The sequence below is a fragment of the Diuraphis noxia genome, unplaced genomic scaffold, assembly GCF_037042655.1.
Source record: "Diuraphis noxia isolate RWA-SAM2 unplaced genomic scaffold, SU_Dnox_SAM2 contig0004, whole genome shotgun sequence".
In the NCBI taxonomy this organism is placed as follows: domain Eukaryota; kingdom Metazoa; phylum Arthropoda; class Insecta; order Hemiptera; family Aphididae; genus Diuraphis; species Diuraphis noxia.
In genome coordinates, this window is record NW_028301714.1 from 35530058 (window position 1) to 35550504 (window position 20447).

A 20447-nucleotide genomic window follows, 5' to 3' on the forward strand; every position below is an offset into this window, starting at 1 on the left:
TTATAATACGTATAGTAGGTACCTAACTGTATTAGTACCTACAGCTATATGTATATGCTGTCCCGTCCAGAAATTTCCGTTACAAAGACCGGAGATTTCTTATGAGAAAATAGTGTAGGTACCAGATATTCCCGCATTTCAATTGTTGTAACACGAACCCCTCATCTATACCACGAAATAGACAAGCATTTTTATACGGATATAGGTTGATGCACCAGCCTCGCATGCGAGGAAAACCTAGTTTCTTTTTTCAATCAATGTACATACACTTCATGCACAAAATTGTTGAAAAACCGGGAATTTGTAGTGAAAACTGATGTCCCCAGACGTTTGGGAATATTCTGATATTTAAAAATATATAGACACGTTTTATTATTGGTCACCGAGTGTCATCAAATATTACTGCGGAGTCGTTTAGACCCACACCTCTATAAATTCTATGCTATATTATTTTATATCATATAATATACGAAAGTAGAACGAATGGCGGCAACCATTTACGCTCCTCCTACCCAAATGCATATCGTACGCAATGAGCCCGCATGTATTAAACATATTATTATTGTAACATAATATTAAATTACTACTTTGAACACAATACATTCCGTTTATTGTCTTCCATTTTATATTTAAATCCAGACATTGTATAATTATATTTTTATTATAATTTTAAGTAGGTAATAAACTAAAACAAAGTTAATGATGCATACTCGAATTTATTGTTTTATGGTACCTAATGATTATTAAGTGTAATATTATATTGAAAAATTTTTCTTGTAGGAGGTACATACCTTAAAATTGTTCGAATTTTCAACTGGACTGATATATAATAAATTTAATTATGGTAGATTATAAGCAAACCAATAAAATGAAATTACGCATCATATTATTCATTCTTTATTATATTTTGTTATGATAATAATATGTAGGTATAATAGTATATTATTTTGCATTTGAATGTTTCTAATTTTAAATAACTGTAAGATCAATATTCAATGTTATCATGTAAAAATAGTACCTATTATTACTGTTTAACTAAGTTCGTTCTAAGTTATACGCGGCAGTATTATCATATTGAAGAAATATTATTCGTATACATTTTATTCCATCAAAAAGAAATATATGTATGTTTATGTTTATGCTTTAACTACATTAAACATTTAAACTACGATTTATTTTCAATTAAAATAACAGGTCGCTCGATGTGTACAACATATTTTATAAATTTATAATTAATTATAAATATAATACCGCCAACGTTATATTTAGAAAATAGAACCGTATATTATTATCATGAGTATTGCTAAATCTGCAAATATCTATAGTGAGAATATAAATATATAGTCACATATAATTGGTACACGAGCATTGAACGTTTTTTGGGATATTTATAATATATATTATGTTATAATATGTGTTATTAGTGCAGAAGGTATCTATACTGTAATGATAAAATATGTTTGAATGAATGTAAGAGAGCTGAAAACATAAGTTTATTATAATGCATTTTAATTATATACACAAAATACGGTTTAGTCGAATTAACAATATTATAAATAAATACTAAAACGATAATTCGTATTTCCTCGTTCATCTGTATGTCAATAGTATATGTACATGGGATAGGATATTTACCTATTTAAATCGTCTGATTATAACATTTTAAAATAATAGAACCTTAACCATTCTAACCTATTATAACCATACATATTATGTTGCATGTGCACCAATACGTGTGTGTATATGTATGAACCTAAGATGACATATTTCGTTCAAATGTATCTGGCCGTTTCAACGATTTACCCGGTGGGTAAACAAATAAATATTTCACTCGGCCAAGTATATAGAACTACACACGGCTATAAGTCGGATATTAGATTTCGCGCGGTGCAAACATCGTTCGCGATGGTTGTCACCCACGCGATAATCCGTTTGCGTGTCAAAAACAAATAAATATACATGTATACACGCTATACACATACATATATACCTATATTATAATCTACACTTTTCTCGAAAGAGGGGTCGTACAGTAATGCAAAGGCGATAACTCGGGAAAAAATCACATAAAAATAATATATATGGTTATATATAATATTATATTATAACACGAGAGTGGGGTGCGAAAGAGGGTATTATATAGGAATCAATTTTTTCGCAAGTACCTACTTATATATACATATAATATATTCATGTGTTTTGATTGAATTTCCGAAAACAATACATAGGTACTTATATGCACAGTGACTAGGTTTTTTTATAATAATATAGTCGTTTATTCTGGCGCATAGACTACCGGAGCAAATACGTAAACATGTTTCCATAATTTTTACACGGCGACACACAACATTGAAAGATTATTTTAAACAACCATATTATTATTAAACAGGTATAACAGTATTGTAAGTGTAACATATAAAGGGGACACTGCTAGTTTTCAGGCACGCGATATAACGATTATGGTATGTAGATATTATGTATATTATATTGGTTTGTATTGAAATTTCGTTTTGAGCCGAACGTTGGGCTGAAAACATTATACGCCACATGAACAGGACTTTCGGAACTATATAATTTATATTATGTATCAATAAAATATATACGTAGGTACCTAGGTGGCCAGGTTTATATATTATACCTATGTATTTTGTACATGTTTTTAAGCGTGACGATTATAAAATATAATAATATAATTATTTAAACCAGACAGCGGATTTGTGAACACACGGGAGAGAGTGAAGAAGAAAAAAAGCGAAAATAATCACAATAACAATGCTTCTAGTATGACCTGTTTTGTCCTAATTAGAACTACCTCGGGTTATTAATAATTAATAAGGTGAGTTAATCAGGTATACCTATATGTATAATATTCCTATTATACATATGTATATAATTATTCATGTACACCTACATAATGCGAGCGATAATAAGGAGCTCCCAAACACGGATACCAATTGTCGGTGTGTAGGTATACCATCTAAATAAATAACAACTTGTTCTTTCTTGTGCATAAGAACCGTAAAGATTATACTGAAGCAAAATCATGTATTACGCAGTATACATAGATAATATGTAATATCAGACCAAATAATATACATATACAATATATAATATAGTACCTTTTTGTTATATATATATATACAACGCTAGTGTATTTATTTAAACTATTAGGTAGGTATATGCCTATACATACAATAGTATTCACACGTGGTCGTTTATATTGTGTACCTACCTATATATATTGTAAGACGGCGGCAACAACATGAAATTCAAAACGTGGGCGCCAAAATATATCGTTATGAAAGTATAAGCCACTTTGATATCATTGAGTATACTGCAGGACCTGGATATTATTACCTATATAATATTATGTTTTTACGATTTCAATTGTTTTAAATTTTTTTTGTTCATCGAGACAGCAGAAACAACACAATAGCTAGAATGAAATACAAATTACAAACTATTGAATCAATAAACGTGATATTGTTTTCGGCCCTCGATTGTCTATAGGTCAGTAGGACCGCCGTCGCCACATTATACCATTTAGTATTCAATGTGTAATTTGTTTTTCAGCCACCGTACGACATACACATACATACAATTACCGCGTTTATATACGATTATATAAGGTAAATTATACAGTCGCGGTGGAACAATAATTATTATTTTTTATTATGTACATGTATAATATACATAAGTAAACATGTGATGAATGTTTATAATAATAAACAAAGAACCAGCTTTAATTTAATTTAATTTTAATTTTAAACCAGCTTTGTTTAATATCCTAGGTATTATATCTATCTATATATTAATATATATTATATTATAGGTATACCTAAACTTATACACTATAGTAGGTATAAAAAATGAGTTCAGCGCATATTTGGTATATATAAAAAATGTATAAACAATACACGTATACATGCGTTCAGTGATATTTTACACAGTGTATACACTTTAATGTAAAAACGGCATGTGCTTCATATTATTATGCCTATATACGGATAGCTATAATATACGCCGCCGACCGAATAATATTATCAGAATAGATACAATTTAATTTTGCTGTCCGCAAGGAAAATGTTCAACGTACTGCTTAAAATATTAGTTAGTTTAAAAAAGTTAGGTCGATTAAAATTTAAAAAAAAACACGATGAATATTAGACCGTGCATACGCGGTTGCTGCATCAGTATTATACCTATATATCTCGTGGATCGACGAGTGAACAAAATCAATTAAAATCAAAACGATTAAGTATACCTACATAATATAATATTATTATGAAATAATTGTCATATTAATTTTACTTACAGGAACTCTGCTGTAGACGAGGAACATCGTGCAGCGCGTAATATACAAATATTACGTGGGTATAATATAACAATTTGTAGCGTTAACAATAAATTTATAATATTATAATAATGACGATTATTTTATGATTTAAAATTCGAAAGTGTATCTCTTTAGTGTTGCATACAACTAAATTACATTGCACTGCACTCGTGAGCACACGCGAACATCGGACACAAGCAACGGACGCCAGTCAAGAGTCAAATGATGCGTGTGATATGGGTATATATTGAATAATGTTAATAATTATTACTATTATTGTTGTCGGGGTGGGCGACCGGCGCGCCATATAGATCATGCCGCGGCGGCTTTTCCCGAGATAACTAAAATCGCGAGTATTATTAAATCGTATAATATATTTAGGTATGTACAGCTGATATAAGCCATGGCTGGCACTATACTATACAAATTAACAGGTCGGCGGAAATTTCGGAAAAATAAAATAATACACTACTCGTACAATTATTGTGCACTAGGTACCTACACTAGATTACTACGATTAGAATTTTATCGGTTTTTGTGTTTATAAACACACTCATAAACGTATATCTCTATAAACACGTTTAGAGGGTATATACCACGATATCTTGACGCACACTTAAAAATAAATCGAGGTAGGTAACCTATACATTTTTTTTTTTAAATTAAGCCTCATCAACAAAGGTTATTGGCTATAAACATAAATATTTTTTAACACAAGTATGAAGCATTAATAATAATGTATACATTTATTTACAGTTAATTGTTTGAATGGTGTCTACGTTAATATTTATACCCATAAAGATTTATATTATAATAGGTATGCGGCTTCACTAAAAAAAATTTACAAGGAAACCCCGCTGTTGTCACGATAATCATATATCAAAATTTAAGTGCAGGTATCTACAATGTATATTATATACTATATAGGTTACTATATCTTATATTAAATGATACATCTAATATTCTTTGAGACTCAATAGCAAACAATTAAAATAATGCGTGCTAAGTAGACCCGTAGTTATAACTAAAGAAAAAATTCTAAAGCGTTCCAGAAATTATTGATACCTAAATTATAAATTCTCATATTATAATACTAGTATAATTGAGCAGCTATATAAAAAATCAGGCACAACGTAATGTTGATAATAATAATTATTATTTAGATACTGCAGTAGGTATAATAATAAGTTATTATAATAATATAATATCGGTGTTTTTCTCGTGGTTTTAGAATGCTTTTAAAAGTGTTTATTTACGCTTGTTTCAATAAATACTATATGTATTAAAATTAGATAAAGTCTTACGATACTAAATAAACGCGTTATATTACAGTTATTGTATAATCTGAACAAATTTGGAGATAATGATTTTCTTTCGCGGAAAGGCATCATGATCAAAACGTACATATTGCAAAAAATCTAATTATACATTCCACTTTAAAACATGTAGAATAACCAAGTTATATTAAATATATCTAAATCATGCGTAACAAGTGTTTTGTAGTATAAGACATAGGTTCCCAATAATAAGACTATATTTATCTACTTCTACCTAATTATTATTGCATAGAAATTATTACAATATTCATAAGGTTTTAATAAATGTATAAAAATGAGCGATTATCGTAAAAAGCATGTCAAAATTATAAACAGCTAGTGATGGTTATTAAAAGTATGTTAAAGTTAAGTTATGCAAATTAATTCTATTGAGAACATATTAATGTATGTAATATTCACACATAACAAAGTATAGCAAAATAAAAATGTTGAAACTACACATAGGTGCACGTATAATATACCTATATAATAAATATAGGTAGATGTGCTAATATATTTCAAATGATTATTATTCCTAATATTTTATTCTCATTTTATCATTTCTTAAAAAACCGCTTTATTTCGAATGATGATGAATAGGTACGTAAAAGTCGTCGAAAACGATCAAGTGTTCAGCGGAATACTTTTATATTAATGAAAACAAATCGATATTCTGGTTAAAATAATTATAGGTCATTTAAATAGATTATCCAAGATTTATATAAATACCTATATAAAGTTATAGCAATTACAGCCACTTAAGTATATATTTTAATTTTAAATTAGAAAAATGCTATAATTATATATCCATGTATATAATACATATGGCATAATACCTAAATAACACCTAATAGGTATAAACATACATTTATACGTATTGGTATATAATTATACCATTGTAAAAGAATTAAAAATATTTCTTTTTTTTAAACAATACAAAACGAATTTTAAGACATATTATGTTAGGTACTTATATTATACAAGTAGACAATCAGTTAGGTTTTAAATTATTTTTCGAAAAATTTTAGTTGGATTACAACGTACCAACGTATTGCAATTTATAACAAAATTATGACAGAGACTCATATAAGAGCTCTTGTGAATATCTGAACGGCGTACAAGGTATAGGTAGGTCCAATGAAATTGATTATTTATCGTAAAACGAAAATTATATACAGTGACTATATCTTGTGTGGGTAAATGTGTAAAACCTATATAGGTACCTCCTAACCACCTAATACTTGATACGTATGTATAATATGTATCTCATCATAATCAAAATATCACATCAGAAAATACTATGTTATAATCATCTCCTTACCTGGTGTCCGATATTTTTGGCGAGTTGTTGTGAAAACTGAGAAGTCATGGTACGCGGGAGACCCGCGGTTTTAAGGGGTTTTCGCGGGACGCGAGCGCTACGAGACCACTACGACAACAACGGCCGGCGTCGCCGCGGTGCAGTCGTCGGCGGCGGCGGTGCGGGTTGCGGCGGTGGTTGCGGTCTTCGCACAGCGATTCATTGGCCGCACGCCTATGCGGTCGAAGTAGACGACGATTCAAAAACCAAATTAAAAAAAACCAAATACGATGTAAAAAAAAAAAAAACCAAAAACCCCGTAGTCCGACGGCACAAGATTTAACAAAAAAAAATTTGAACACACCTAACGTCTTGTTTACGATGACGAAATTCTACTATTATTATTTAAGACGAGAATATTACGATACTATTACCGACGTAATAAACGGACGGTGATATTATATTAATATCGTAATAGCTATAATATTATTTGTTATGCAGGTAATACGAGGTAGCAGCGCGTTCGTGTTCGACACGGGTCGGTTATGCGGGACAGACTGCTGTGCGGTGGCTACGGAGACGGCGGCGGCAGCGACGACGTGTACGCGGTAGCGACTTGTCCGCGGCGCGGCGTACTATAATGAGCAAACGTACGCTGCGAGCACGGCCGACTACACGCGCGCACACGCACGCACGCACAAGATCCGTCCTCGTAAGCGCTCACACGCACACACAGACACACACTCGTTGTTGATGCGCGCGCGCCTAGTGGTCGCGAGTCATCCGTCGGTGGGGTGCGGTACGGGGCAGTGGTGTTGGCGGACGAACGAACGGGTCGTGCGGAGGCTGTTGCGGGACCGGCGGCGGTGGCGGGGACCGCGTCAGACGACGGTGGTAGGGGTACGCACGAACACGTACACGCGCACACATGCACACGGCCACGCACGCACACGAGCACACACACGCACGCACACACACAAGCGCGCGCGCGCGGGGCACCGCCTCAACGGATAGCGCCTCCTACGCACGCCCAACCCGCCAACCGTTCCCCGCGACACGACCATGTTTACCACCACCCCGCCAACCAACGGTAATCGCGCACACGGCCAGCCGTCGATCTTTTTAGTTTTTTACTACCGCATATACCCTGGCTGCAGTCGACCGCCAGACATGTTTTCCCTCGACACGCTTATAGGTATACCTATATTATTATTATATATTATTAGGCACTAACTCCTATATTGTAATCAAATATTATATATAATTATTGTCATCGCGGTGGTACACCGTTTATTATAATTTGTATTCCAGTTATACAGCATGCACGACGTCGCAGTAAAGAAATAAAAAAAAAAGTCCGTAAATCGAGGATTTTACACTGCAACAAGGTGCAGAGCCGCGTGTTTTCTCGTAAATCTGAAGCGGAAAAACGAATAGGTTTTAACACTACAGTGGCCCCGCATTCTGCAGTGTGCAAATAAATATGCAGTATAAATTTAGGTTCGGCTTGACAAGGAACCATTTTTTTATATCCTATCGTAGCTACAAATAGGTATACATGCTGTTGAAGCGACAACCCTATAATCGGATGGACTTGAAAATTAAGAGCCGTCTTCATGTATTTATATACCTATAAAATAATCTATATATCTTTACCTATACACACATAATTACGTTATTTTGTTATGTTTTTAATACATAATCTCATTATATTATAGTACCATATTATTACTAAATATACCTATCTAATTTATACGCTCATTTAATGTACGCAAAACTATAAGTCATATAATAACACATACAAATATTTAAAGTTTATTTATTTATAGATAAATTGCCATATATATAAATATATATAAGAATATGTTTAACGTTGCTTTAGAAATATATATGTATATATAATATTTATATGATCACCGCCCTATATCCGCATTGGCTATCACGCAAATGGATTGTTTGATTACAATGCAATGCTAAATGATGCATTATTATCATCTAAACCACACCACCACACTCAATGCATATAATATGCCATAATAATGCTTTATATATAAACCTTAGGTATACTGCACACAAACGTGATTATTTATGTTTTTATTTTATTCGAATATACGCACATGCATAATTTATTATTGTAAATTTAGCGCCCGATTAAACGTGAAACGGGTCGGCCGAAATAAATCGTTGACATTCATTTTGTTAAAACTATTATTATTACCATTATATACAATATAATTATATACCTATACATATGATTTACCGTTCGCGCTCTTCAACCGCCATGATGGTGAATTCAAAATATAATATGTACACTACATAGGTATATTCTATATAATTTATACCTATATGCATAGTAAAATGGCCTTTTAAATTTCGATTGTCGCGTCGCGGCGTAAACCCAATGACGTGTGTCACGTAGATGCGGGCTCGACGGCGACTGAACAGCGGGTGAATGGAAAACGGGAGGAAATTGACTGGTTTCAAAATATATATATATAAATATATATAGGCATATAAACGGTATAATGGTACACCAAAACCGCACTAATTTGTCCATTACGCGTGGGGCGTAGATATATGTCGTTTCATAATCACATCACATACACACACACACACACGCACGCATCAGTGACATGCAGTATACGCAAGTGCATATTATATATGCGTATGATGTATATACATATTAAACCATACTCGCGTTTAAAAACCACATAAATAACAAACGATATATTCTTTATTTATATAATATAGGCAAGTACAGATATATATTGGGAACGTTTGAGAATCAAAAGCTCTGCGGGCGGTCGATCCGACCGCGACTACATCGTCTATACAAAACAATATATAACGCAAATAATATAATAATATATTATATAGTATATGGTATGATATTATATATTTATTATCATTACTATACTACTATATATAGGTACGCATAATAGGTGGTGCAAATATTTGGTGACAGTTATAACGCATCTTCGATCATACCTAATAGCTAACATATATAAATGGATATAATAAATATACATATATAAAAACCGTTCCGCTACCGTACTTGCACGCGTCGGATGGTAAAAAAACAGTCTATTCTCTTTTGTGTGTATGTGTGTGTGTATACACTGCGCTGATATATGCTAACTTCGATTTACATTTTCGAATTTGTCTCGACTAACGCACACACACACAAACGTGTATACTACAATACATGTATACACTTTTGTTCGCTATTCGTCGTCATTCCGTGTCCCGCGGTCGTGTGCACACGATGCTTATCGTTATATAGTATACAAACGCACACAAACACATTATATTATATATAGTTGTCACCTCTCCTTTTCTACTAACCTACACACACATACACTTCACACACCACCGATAAACCGATCCGTGGTGGTAGGGTGATGATGGGACGGGGAGAAGAGGCCGCGCCCATTCCCAATCGCGTTACCCGCCTTTAATACTCCACCCGGCCACACCGTCACCCTACACATGCTCACACACTCACACAAAGACGGACGCTCACACCGCAGACATCATTGTTATAACGTCTATTCTATATATACTCATTTATACAGAGTGGTTCTTTTACCACAAAACAATCAATCGGTAAGTAAAGGGTTATATATTATGTATATTTGTATGGTATATATTTTGTATATATTTTTTATACCTACATAATAATACTTCAAGATTATGAAATTAAAAGTGTAGATATGTATACCTATTATGTTATACAAAAAGAAAATACTTGAAAAATATTATAATGATAAAATATATAGGTACCTATAGTAACAAATATCATTTTTTTACAAAAATTATTTATTCTAATAGAATATTATGACATATCCAAAATGTATATACAAAAACACAAAATTAATATTTTTAATGAGAAAATAAGAGCAGTTTAGTTATAAAAAATCACCTATAGAAATAGAATAGTGTAAAATATAATACTTTTTTATATATAGGTATCTCAGTGTTCCGAAGTCTCTCTAATAATACCTTAAAAGAAATGCGCTACATTAATATTGTACCTTATATATATATATATATCATTTCTTTTTTATGATTATATTATCTTTTTTAGTATAAGTTAAAACAAATAAATATTTTACTAAAAAGGTTATATATAGGAGACTATATAATAAATGGTTGTAGAAAGTATCGAATAGGTACCTATACGTATAGAACCTACGCAATGAAAAATTATGTTTATTTAGTGTTACCATATTATATATATACCTATTACCTATATGTATAATAAATATAAAATACCTTCTCTTACTAAACTTATAAAAAAAATTTGCAAAATAGCTGGATGTATATGTAGTATTATACGTCATTATAATACTATTGCAGTATCGCTTCAAAGAAATATATGTTATACCTATATATAATATATATATAGGTTATAGCCGTTATAGGTAATACAAATTGCGAACTAATCGATAATCCTATAAAGGTATAATCACTGCTGTTATGGTATATTGTTTATGAATTTTCATAATATATATAACAGGTAATACTAATATGCTTATATAATATAGATTATGCGTTTATTGCATGATTTTAAACGCATTACTCACAAAAGGCAATTATTTTCTGCAGAATTAATTTTTTGACATTTTCGAAAACTCATTTTGTGCCTACCTAATGCAATTATATTTTAAGAGTGTACCTATATATTATAATACTCTGTAATACGCACATATATATATGTACCTACCTATATATAGATGCCAGCTATATATTTTATACTTATGAATACGTTTATGACACGCGTATTGCGAAATCACTTTATATCGTTATTATTATTATACGTCTGTTAAAGGTTATAGGTACGGTGAGTGGTTATAGGTGACGAGGGTGACAATTATATTATATATATACTATTAATGATATTACGATGCATATATAGTTTAAAAACGGCGTGTGAACGGTGCGCACGCGTGACGAACGTGCGGCAAACGACTATATGTATATACAATACAATATGTGCGCATGTGTGTGTGACGGCGGTGGCGGTGAGGCGACGCGAGCGTTTGAAACAAGTGTCGCGCGCGAACAACCGAGCTCCCGGGACACGACGAAATCCATTAGCGACATTGTAAACAAAAGAGGGCTACCGTCGCGGCGAGCGGGCGGGCGGGCGATGCAATTGTTGCAAAACAACAAGCGGCTACAGAGTATATATATATAGATAGATAGGTATATATAAGGTGTATATAAGAAACACATCATGCCTTCCCCTCGATTATTGCTCTTCACCCACGTCCACCCCTGCACGTCTGGACCAATATTATACAGAATCGCGGGCCACTATATATTCTACACTATATAGAAGTACATAATATAATATTATAGCTCATTGTTCAGGCCCCGATTCCATTGCACAAGCACTTATATATATATAACATTATATATGCATAAGGTGCAAGAAATCAGTGGCGGCCTTTGAAACGATGTTCGAAACTTATATATTATATATACCTATCATGTATAATTTGTATATAGCTACTTACTTTATTATAATATAATAATATAATAGTGTGAAAGACGCGGAGAGTGTGTGCGCCGTGCATTCATATATATACATAAATAAGGGTACACGCCGTAACTATATATATGCTGATTCTGGGAAAATGTATATTTTTGATCACTGCTGTAAGAACTTTGTATGAATATTACTCAATATTAGTCATATAATTATATACTACGCGCATCGTATATAGGTACTACAAAAGCTTATTGTTTCACCGAAGTTAATTTCTTGCATATATAGTATATGCGTATATACTCTATTGTAGTATTGTGTATGTAAATATAACAGTACCTTTGTGTTTCACTCGCAACATTACGATGACAAACTATAATATACGTATATGCATAAATCCTTAATTTATGCTATTCAGCAAATCTTTCGACTTGCAATAACATAATATATTTACTAATAAGTAATAACGAATCCTTAAACATTATAAATATATATTATGCACATTCTTATTTCATATTGCAGATACATATATACTAATTACGCATATATATTATATACGAAATATTGTTTCTGTATCGGTACATAATATAGGTACTATTATTATTGTTACAACTTTACAAGTATATCGTTTTATATATAATATGCAATATAATGGCTATAAATACATGCGTTATATACCTTCCTAAAGCGACTAGCAAGTTTGTAAGTATATAATACGTAAATGAGTAAGACAATTTTATTGTAATAATTGAGTAAAGTATGTTCTTATAATAATCATTGTACTGCAGTACGCACAAATGTCATATATATATGTATATGCTATGTACAATAAATTACATAGGCACTTACATTGCTACATAGTATAGGTATACATATATACATATACGGCATATACCTATATACTATATGTGTTACTACTTAACGATGAATAAAATATATTTAATCATAAGTACATAATAATAATAATACAAATTTTACATTTATACTACCTATATATGTATATTGTATATACATACATTAGTGTTTGAAAATTTCATGAAATTTAAAAAAATGAAATATTTCATGAAATATTTCAAATGTGTGAAATATTTCAGTATTTTAATAAATTTTGTTTTTTTTTAAATAAGTTTTATTTTTATGTATAAAGTAAAAAGTTGTTATAATTTACTTTTATAATTTAATACTACTGAAACCAATCACTAATTACCCATTACCTACTCATTACTTCATTAGTAATGGTTTTTTTTTGTATTAATGGTATTATACATTTAAAATAGTATTCAACATTTTTAAATTGATAAAAAAACATACAAAAATGTTTAAATGATACTATATGTCTATATTAAGTATACCGAATGCTCACATTAGTGTACCATACACTTCTATAGTTCTATAAAATTAAATACTTATTATAGATTTATTATTAGGGAAAAAACCAATTTTTGCTATAAACAGCCGAAAACAAGACCCTAATATAGTATAAATAGTATAATATGTCAACCACGGCACTCATTGCATTAATAACAATGATTATACCAAGAACTCATGGACTGTACTGTCTGTACTATTAATAATTGATAAATAACAATCGTTATAATTTGTTTAAAAAAAAAAAATACAATGTTTCACGTTTTTGTGAAATATTTCACCATGTAGTGAAATATTTCACATGAAATATTTCATACTTCAAACACTAACATACATACATACATACATACATACATACATACATACATTCATACATACATACATACATACATACATACATACATACATTCATACATACATACATACATACATACATACATTCATACATACATACATACATACATACATACATACATACATACATACATACATATCAATTAAAAATAAACGTATGATTAAACAATTATGTCATTATTGATAGAGTATATATATACAATATATACACATGTAAAATATATTTATTGCAAAGTCGTATAATATCATTTACCTATATCTGGAAATAATAATTTTATAACATAGTATATAATGTTATAAATGTATAATGAAAGTTGTAACGCCATGTAGGTTTCTTGTGAATAGTCTGTGTACATATTATTATTTATTATATACTTTACAAACGCACTTTTTATACAAATTATTCTGTAGGTTTTCTCATGAAGAAAATTGAACATAACATTGCATTTGTAAAATTTATAATTATAATTAATTATAAATATTATTGTTATGTTAAAGTGTAATGATATTGAAGAAGCGTGTTATATTAATTTTAGTTCTAGTGGTAATATATTATGTTAAATTTGAGAACATTGCCTTTATTATTATTTATAGGTTCAAAAAAATAAAATATATATACATATATTTAGAAAATGAAGAACGTAAATTATTTTCCTAAGTTTTTAACAAAATTGTATATTTTTGTTAAAAATTAATTTGGAATATACATTAATTATTATAAGGAAATAACCTACTACCTATACCTGCACTTTATTTGTAGTTTCAACTTAATTTTTTTGAATTAGATTCAAATATTTAAGATTCTGAGCAGAACAAGGAATGTATTGATTTTACCATGATGTGTGTTTTTTTATTTATTTTTTTTTTGTGTCTGTCATCACGTTTTGGGGTAGTAAAAATGCTTTGATTTTCGACTTCAGTTCCTTGTTAGATCAGAAAGTGAATCTAGTTGGTACTTTGGAGTGGGTTAAAAGTCAAAATTCTCAATATTTTTCTAAATAATCGGGATAAGCAAACTAAAAATTAATGAAAAACGGAATTCTTACGCACAATCAGTTATCGACAAAGTCAATTTTGGTTTTTGATGTAACTAAACGCATATTTCTAATCATTTATTCTCAATTTTGTAATACTAAACTTAAAAATATATCATGTTTATTGTAAATATCAGTTTTTAAATCTATATTTTATTGACTAACCGTGCAAAAACAAATTTACTCATTATTAAGCGATATATATATATATATATTGTTGTTATCCATGGCTAACTCACGCATTTCGTAATTTTTTCAATTAGTTAAAGTTAAGATACTTTAGTACAGAAACTAAATAAATTAGAATATAAGTTAGTTTTTGAAATTTTCCAAATTTCTAACTTAGAAGTTATTTTTATGAAAATATAGTAACTTAAATTAGAGTAGAAGTTAAAAGGTTAGTTTTTTTTATAGTTTAAAATACAAATTTAAAAACCATTTGTTCAAAATATGTTAAGTGTTACATAAATTAACACTACTACAATTACTTTGTGTCTCGGTAAATAACTTAAATTATTGGTGACAATATAGTAAAATTTAAAGGAAGAATTATTAATAATTTGATCAAATGTTTTGACATTCAAGTAGGTAGGTTATTATAGGTGTTTAATCTTATATATATATATATATATATATATATAATATGATTTTATATTGTATATTTGTATTATATACACTATAGATTGCATATTATTCTATAAAGGTGGTATACCTACCTATATATTTACAAAAAAACTATACCTACCTAATAGTTCTATATGAAGTATACTTAATATGATAATGCTATATAGTTATAAGTATACTCTTTACTCATCTACATACCTATAGCGGCTATAGCCATACGTCTTGGAAAGAATCAAGAAATCGCAAAACTATATAGGTATTCGATAACATTACGAAACGTGTTTAAACATATTATGTGCTTTTAAACAACGATGTTACTTTTGATGAGCTAGGTATATGTTTATGCGTCTGTGTGTAGGTATATTGTATATACAAAGAGTTACGGGAGCGGATCGTAGGCGATGATGAATAGACCATCACCCTTGTCATCGACGCTTGTAGGTTCGAACTCGAGCTTAATATTTTTGACGGGGAAAAAATAACTACCTACGAGATTTATTCTTCATCATCTATCAATCAAATAATAATTTCGATTATGTAAAACACCCAATCCCCGATAAATTACAGCTACCAATCACCGTATTACATTAGGAGTAGAAGATATATTCAATACACATTAGATCGTGTTCATATTATTCAATACTTATAGATAAATATATGAACGCGTGTGTGTATCTATATATTATATTAGATATCTAAATATTAAGGTATATATCCAAAAACTGTGTCATTGAACGAGCGCGTATTACATGAAGCGCGCGCACAAATACAATCGAACCGCATATTTACATAATATGAGCAAACAATATATATTATATATATATGATGCACATATAATATATTATTACATACGCAAACAATAACTCAACAGGCTGTTAACTTATAATACTAATAAAACGTTTACAATGTCGTCCACGCTAATGGATAGGTGACGAAATGTAAGTAGATTCGTCGTGTACATCTATATATATTATTGTCACGGTGTGAAGTGAAAAAATTAACAGAATTTATCGTATAACACTTTAACACGTATTATTATACATGCACAGTTAAACAACCGTTTATTTTACTACATATTCAAGTTCTATATTTATAAAAAATAAACGACATAATACGTTGATATAAATTATAAAAAAAATCTTTAAATAGGTTCATATAGTTAAAAATTGACTATACATATAGTCGAAAACTAAAATCGTATATTTTTTTATTCTTCAATATACGTTTTATTTTTATATTCTTTCTTTGTAATTTATTTTAATATTCGTCTTTCCATACTAGATTTTTATAGAACATTTTTAAAATAACATAAATGAATCACATTTCAATATTCATATAATTATAATTTAAACAACACCATATATTATTAATAGGTATTACGTATACTATATTATATACTAATTATTTTATATAAACATATTTTTTTTTTAATAAATGTTTTTGAACGTCAATAAATTAATTAGAATTAACGTATTTTTAAATTATATATTGTATCTAATAAACGCGTATTGCAACTATTGTCATCTGCATGTCATAAAGGTTTTTTTTTTTATTGAACTTAAAACCATCAATAGCAAAGGTGATTAGATTTTTATTTAATACATAATGAGTGATTTCTAAAACTAAAATTATTCATACAGGTTTATGTGAGCGGTTGCTAACAGTTTGAATACATATGGGTATACCTCTATTATAGGTACATAATATATTTTTTAACCCCAAAATTCTTCATGTAGAATCACTACATAAAAAACAGTGTAATTTTAATAAGATTTATGTAGTCATAGATAGTTATTAATCTACACCTATACATAATTTATGAATGAAGTCAATAATCTTTTTATATGATTAACATATTATCTAATATTACATACCCGGTCACGTGCTACACTACAAATCGTAGACATGAATATTAAATATAAAAACAAAAATCATAATTTATAAGTACCTATAGCCACCTAGGTACCTACATGTTATAGGAGTTAATGAGCATCACAAATATTATGCCATTTTTTTAATAGGTTTATACATTATAAAACAACTTATTTTTGTGGAAATAAGAAAACAAAAATTCGGAATTAAAGTTTACGCAGAATAAGCAAATATCAAATATTACCTACACCTATATATGTCATATTAATATGTATCTAAGTGACCAAGTACCTTTCTATATTTGAAAAATCGACAAAACGTATTCATGTGAATATCCATGTATCGAAATCACCTATTAATAACAGTAATTATAATACTTATTAAATATACGACAACAGTGCGAAAAAACGTGTAAGCACTTTTTAACTATGTGTTTATCATTTAAGTTCATTATATTAGTATATTTATGTGTTATTAAAGTTATTTATTGTGAACGGAAACATTATAATAAATAACATATCAAATAACGTGGATTAATATAATATATTTCACAATTAAATTTTTCCGAATTATATAAGATCCTTAATAAAAATCAAGTACCTACCTAATTATTGTATTGGGGATTTAGGAATCATATTGGTTATATCCATCGTAAAAACCTAACGCGAATTATTAACATCATATTATAGTATCAATACATGAACAATAACAATAAAATAAATGACTATAGAAGATATGTCGATATGGATGCGACACATATATAACTTGTGCAACTTACCGGTTTGGCGTTGTCCGCGGAGAACGACCCAGCCCGGAGCACTGCTATTTGCATGGTCGCGGCGCCGAAAACAGTATAGCTTTCCGATGTTAAAATGAATTTGTTCACAGTCTGTAATGTGTGGGTACTGTGTGATTACAGCAATAATTGCAATTGTAGCAATAAATTCAGCAGAAATAATAATGAATACGACGTCGAGACCGCTGTACAGGTGGACTCGCGGTACTATGAATCAAACACGGCGATGGCCTATGAATGTTGGCGACGGTCGTTGGATAATAGTCGTCGGCGTTGCAGACGTTTCGCGAACATGTTGCCCGCGCGGCTGCCGGTCAGCGTTTGACGAGCGCGACTCGCGCGGATTGCACTTGACTGCACGCGTAGTACAGCGGCGGCGGCCGGCGTATATCTACCCATTTTCAGAGCAAATTAGCTCATGCCGCCGACCCTCCTCAGCCCTGCGTCCTGCAAAATTAGAGGTATATATACAACAACAAAAACCGCTCATTCAGAGAAACAAAATATTGTTCTAGGTATATATTTAAATAATGTTATTTTTAAATGTATACAATTCTCACCAGAAAACATTCTGCTGAATTTTAGAAACTATGTGTGGATGTTTAATATTATATATAGACCTTCTCATTTCAAATACTTATAATAAGAAAATCAATTTTCAAAGGTGCATTACATTTTTACACATAATTAATTAATTATCTAATTAAGTCGTACACCTATTACCTATGTCCATGTATAAATTATAATTTATCAATTTTATTTTATTGTACCTACATATTATGTTATTCATTATTAAATTATTATTAGGAAATACATTTCATTATTTACTATGTATGTATCTAATTAGGATAATATTATATAAATTCTTAAAACAATAAAATAAAGAAACTTTTATTTCGAACGATTGTTATTAATATTTGATTACACTAGGTATACAGTTTTAAAATGATTATGATTTCTAGCACTTCCTTAACACTTTCAAATTGTTAATGAATACACTCAGACCTGTACAGTGTTTTGCATATAATATAATAATTGTAGAGTTAAATTTATTAATTCAAGCTAAAAAAAAAAAAAAAAAAAAAACAGGTAGGTATAAACATTTTCAGGATAGAGCTGATTTTGATTCCATCATATTTATTGCAGATCAATAATTTGATGCTCCTTCAAAATTGACAAAGATTAGAACACACGTACCTATAAAACGGTTTGTATTTAACATTCACAATTACAGTTGAATTTTTGAAACCATTTAAGTAGTAAAATATTTCCGAAAAATTGTGTAGCCCGGCAAAAACTGAATTTATTACGCACTTGCAGCATATATATTATATTGAATCCGGCACGCAATTGTATGTTATAGGAACAGTCGGAGTTAAATTGTGGGCATGGTGATAACCGAGGAAAACGAGAAACAAGAGTCTTCTGCTGTATGGAAAGTCGGTGGAGAGGTATTTTATGTAAGAAGGGACGCAGGCGGAGCGCAGCGGTCGTCCCGGACTTTCGTGTTAAACAACCTGACCTCGCGAACCAAAGATTATTTCACGACCTTATTTTTATTTTTGTTCACCCCTTATTCTTTCTGTGTATATATATATATATACTACAAACTTATCCTAACTAGCTCATGATACCTTCACAGAGTGCAGCACTTTTATTGTACCTATAGTCTATACGCATTGTCCTAGAACGTTAAAATAATTTTAGTAGTTTACTCGCGAGTAAATGATATACGCCATTGCCGATTCTGAGCACCATGATATATGTAACAAAAAAATTAATGATAATTAAGTGCCTATGTTATATTTATACATTTATCAATTATTAGTCACCGTGTAAAACTACACGCACGCCAGAAATTGAATAAAAAAAAACTGGTATAATAGTAATAGTGTATGGTATTAAATTTGAATTCAATGATATATTATCATTGTAGGTATATACGAAAAACGA

General features: G+C 30.2%; 1 protein-coding gene across 3 annotated transcripts in view; it reads right to left on the reverse strand.

Annotated features, from left to right (window-relative positions):
- mirr (iroquois-class homeodomain protein mirror) overlaps positions 1-18806 on the reverse strand; it is a 42811-nt gene extending 24005 nt beyond the window's left edge. Inside the window, exon 1 of one of the 3 annotated variants that reach the window (XM_089226308.1) lies at positions 18477-18806. In XM_089226308.1, the coding sequence (XP_089082434.1) occupies positions 18477-18530 (54 nt within the window). In that variant the 5' untranslated portion in view covers positions 18531-18806. Of the gene's footprint in view, positions 1-4315; positions 4536-6973; positions 7617-18476 lie in introns of those variants that run through there. The other 2 variants (XM_089226310.1, XM_089226309.1) reach the window with 2 other exon arrangements.
- Between the last annotated feature and the right edge of the window lie 1641 nt (positions 18807-20447).